Below are 3,667 nucleotides of genomic sequence, written 5' to 3'. Positions count from 1 at the left end.
GGCAGGACTACCTGTCAAATGAAAATATTTTTGAAAGAAAGTCTGTCCCAGCCTGGGAACCGCTGCTGACTGAAACAGAAGTTGTCTCATTTCACTGAGCACACTGCTATTTTCTAAGGTGTGACTCAGAGCTTTTCAGTTAGGTGTCAGCATGTGCTATTTGCTAGAAATAAAATCAGCGTTAATTAATTCTGCTTTTTTTTTTTTTCATAAGATTTTGTCTTTTCCTGCTCCAGATCACCAGTGAGGTGCGTGCAGAGCAGAACCCAAAGAGGCTGGTCCTGGCAGTGTATGAGGACCAGCTTCTCACAGCAAGGGCTTCGTGGAGATGTTGGTCACTAAAAAGTATGATTGTGGTGGAAGAAAAGGAAAGGCAAACCGTGGGCACTAAGCAGCCTGATAGGCTGGCAGGCCTTTCACCCTGACTGCTCAGTGCTCAGCCTCTTGTGCCTGTATTAGCCAAAGGAATTATCATGATCATGATCATGATCATCATTATTTTGCAGAACTCATCTTTACTCTCCTTCTGTCTGGGTCAACAAAGATCGAGCTGCATCAATGTTTACTCCTAAGAAAGCACAGCAGTGCTCTTTTACAATATATGAAAGTGCAGTAATAAGCATAAAGAGTGGTACTCAGCATCTGACAGGATGACTGATGTAAGCTGTCAGCCAATATTTGACTTTCCAGGGGAGATTAGATTTTGCATTTAATATAATATAAACATAAAGCGTGCAGTACAAGGTGCTTACTTAACAGACAATTGCTTATAGCCTTTTGCAGGCTGGAGGCTGCTTAAACTCTACTCCTTTTGAAATTATCATCCTATTATCCAGTGGAGTTTTAAAATCCTGACTGCTGATGTGAATCTCATTCAAAAAGGGAACGGGAAAGGTAAGTTTCTCCTGGTAATTCTTTATCTCCTTTTGAGAAAGCATAATAATTTTTGATCCTAATCAAAGAAAAAGCAGAGATATTTTAGACACAAAAGAAAAGGTTTCAAGGCAGTTTGTATTTGGATTTTGTTATAGCTTGCTTACTTTCATTAGATTACCTTTATCCCCTACGTTTGAGAGTGTGTGAGTGTACAGCTGCAGAGAGACCTAAGTGCATATGTACTTGCATACTTTCATGTGTGCGTGCCTGTTCTGTGCACACTGATATTGCAAAGCCAGTCTGACAAGCAGAGGAAGGTAGACTGCTGAACTCCAGTTTGAAAAACATTGCAATTTCCTATTACTGATGAAAATTCACTACCTCTTACCAGAGGCTGCAGTAAGCTCATCATTGCTTGAAGACGGCACTGAGATCAAGTGACTTTGGAAGCTTTGTCACACGTTGTAGGGCTTGGTTGGCCTGGAGCCCTGAAGGACAGGTGTTATACAGGAGCATCAGACTGAAATACCAGACCACACACTTTGCTTTTTGCAGGTGAGCAGGCTGTAATCCAGTCACACCCTCCTCTTTCTGTGGGAAAGGCAAAAGGGACAGTGGTTTTTCTCACAGCTTCTTGAGAGCTCTTCTGCTGGACTTGGTATATGGTAGTTTCTGCCCCAGACCTAGCTCTTAGCTCAAGCAGGACCAGATAGATCAGCACAGAGTGACTGGATCATGGAACTATTTGGGCTGAAAAGTGATCAGTTGCTGAGCAGGTATCTCCCCCTCATCTATCCCCACCCTCATTGCTCTGTTCAAGAGTTAACAGCCTGGAATCCTTGGCAGTGTTGCTCTCCCATCCTTTGCCCCTCTGCTGGCAACACTGAAACCCAACCTTAGAGAAAGATCATTGAAAACAACGGCTCCCCACAGGCCCTGGCGCAGGGGTACCTGCACCGTATCCGTATGAAAGAAGGAGCGTACTGGAGGAGGATGTCTCCTGTGAGATGGAGACCCAATTCCTGGTTTTCTGAGCAGCAGCTGGATCTGACCGTGGCAAGCTTTGGGCTGGCTGGGAGAGGGGCAGGACAGACATGGTTTTGCAGCACTGCCCAGTGCCCCTGCCCCTTTAGCGTGGCTTGCCCTAATGAGCCATGAGGCTATTCCAGGTCTGGGGACTCTGCCTCCTTGTCCCTTCTCTGTCCATCAGGCTACCACTTAGGAGTTAGCCATATGGCTGTTGAGCTCCCACAGACTCGTTTGAGCCTCCACGGGTACACCAGCCTTCACACTAGATGTAATGAGTGAGACCAAACAGGCAAGGGGGAAGGTCACATCCCTCCCCAAAAGATCCTGGTGGATCTTCCTAAGTGGCACTGTGCTGACCCTTACAAGACCCATTATGTACTTTGTCTTCTCCTGGGCAAAAACACTGGCTTCTTCACTCGGTGTTTTGCCTCAGTGGAGAAGGCAGTGTGTCTTGACCCCTGTAACGTGGGTCATGGGGACCCATGTTCACTGGTCTTCATCAAGATGTTTTTGTCTTTCCTGCTGTCCAAAAGTAACCCCAGTGAGGATAGGCGTCAGACCTCCTTGGGTCTCTGAACATATCAAACCATATCGAACCACTCAGAGATGGAGATTCTCAGCTGATCTAAAATTGGTACCGCACTTTGAAGTGGCAGGTGTTATTAGTCAATTGTCATAATGCAGACAAAAGAAACCAATGTAGATGTTTTAGTATAGATATTTGATTTAAAAAAGTATCATGTTGTCTTTACTAGCAGAAACTTGCAGGAATGGCTGAACTGCGAAACTTCACTCGGGCGGTGGAGGATATTTTCAAAGAAACCTTTCTCACTTACATGAATGGCTGGAGGAAAAACATGACAGAAGCAGCAGATAAATTGCAAGCCAAGGTCAATGCTGAAAACTTTGACTACGTTATTCTTTATTTGATGGTGATGATTGGGATGTTCTCCTTCATCATTGTGGCGATCTTGGTGAGTACTGTGAAATCAAAGAGGCGAGAGCACTCCAATGATCCTTATCATCAGTACATCGTTGAGGACTGGGGCGAGAAATATAAAAGCCAGGTTTTGAATCGAGAAGACCTCAAGTGTGTGATCCATGAAAACTTGGGTGCAAGGGACAAAACAAGCCCTGAATCACCTTGACTTTTTTGGAAACACCGGCAATGAGAAAATCATAAAGCTACATACAGGGAACTCACTGGAATTACATTGTAAATAGCTGTGAAACTGTTTATTAAATTAACAGATGGCTCAATGTGGAATGGAGTGCTGAGGAAATCAACATTACCGTTTCCCATGAGAACTTTGGCACAGCTGATTGGGGAACAACCACAGAAAATATGTGATTGTGCTTTGCTTTAATATTCTGTTCTTCAAGAAAATAAACCCAAGAGAATTAATAACTTGATTTTTTTAAGCATTTTTTAAATCCAGAAGCAGATCTGGATGTTCCTACCTCAGAATGCCTGTCAATTAGTGGTCAAAAGTGCTGATTCAGATTCTAACTGTATGACTTAAGCTCATTTTAAAAATCACTTGAAAATGTACACTAAAATAACAAAATCTCTCCCTATTGACTGAACAATGTGTCATAGTATGAATCATAAGAGGTAACTTACACACATTCATTCCATACTATTTTCCTAATGATCTGGCTCTCATTTCATTAGTCATTGGCAGCAAGGCTTACTCATGACACCTGCAAGGGGATGTCAAGGGCAGCAAAGAGGTATTTAAAAGATGTGTAGGTGTGGTGC

General features: G+C 43.5%; 1 protein-coding gene across 1 annotated transcript; it reads left to right on the top strand.

Annotated features, from left to right (window-relative positions):
* The first annotated feature begins 2,675 nt into the window (after positions 1-2,675).
* On the top strand, positions 2,676-3,053 carry KCNE2 (potassium voltage-gated channel, Isk-related family, member 2). The gene has a single exon (XM_009872945.1). The coding sequence runs from the start codon at positions 2,676-2,678 to the stop codon at positions 3,051-3,053; it is 378 nt and encodes a 125-aa protein (XP_009871247.1).
* The last annotated feature ends 614 nt before the right edge of the window (positions 3,054-3,667 follow it).

The sequence above is a fragment of the Apaloderma vittatum genome, unplaced genomic scaffold, assembly GCF_000703405.1.
Source record: "Apaloderma vittatum isolate BGI_N311 unplaced genomic scaffold, ASM70340v1 scaffold5787, whole genome shotgun sequence".
In the NCBI taxonomy this organism is placed as follows: Eukaryota; Metazoa; Chordata; class Aves; order Trogoniformes; family Trogonidae; genus Apaloderma; species Apaloderma vittatum.
This window is presented reverse-complemented; position numbering and strand designations above follow the sequence as displayed.

Excerpts from the sequence above, each read along its gene's own strand:
- KCNE2 (XM_009872945.1), top strand. The coding sequence starts at position 2,676 with ATGGCTGAACTGCGAAACTTCACTCGGGCGGTGGAGGATATTTTCAAA.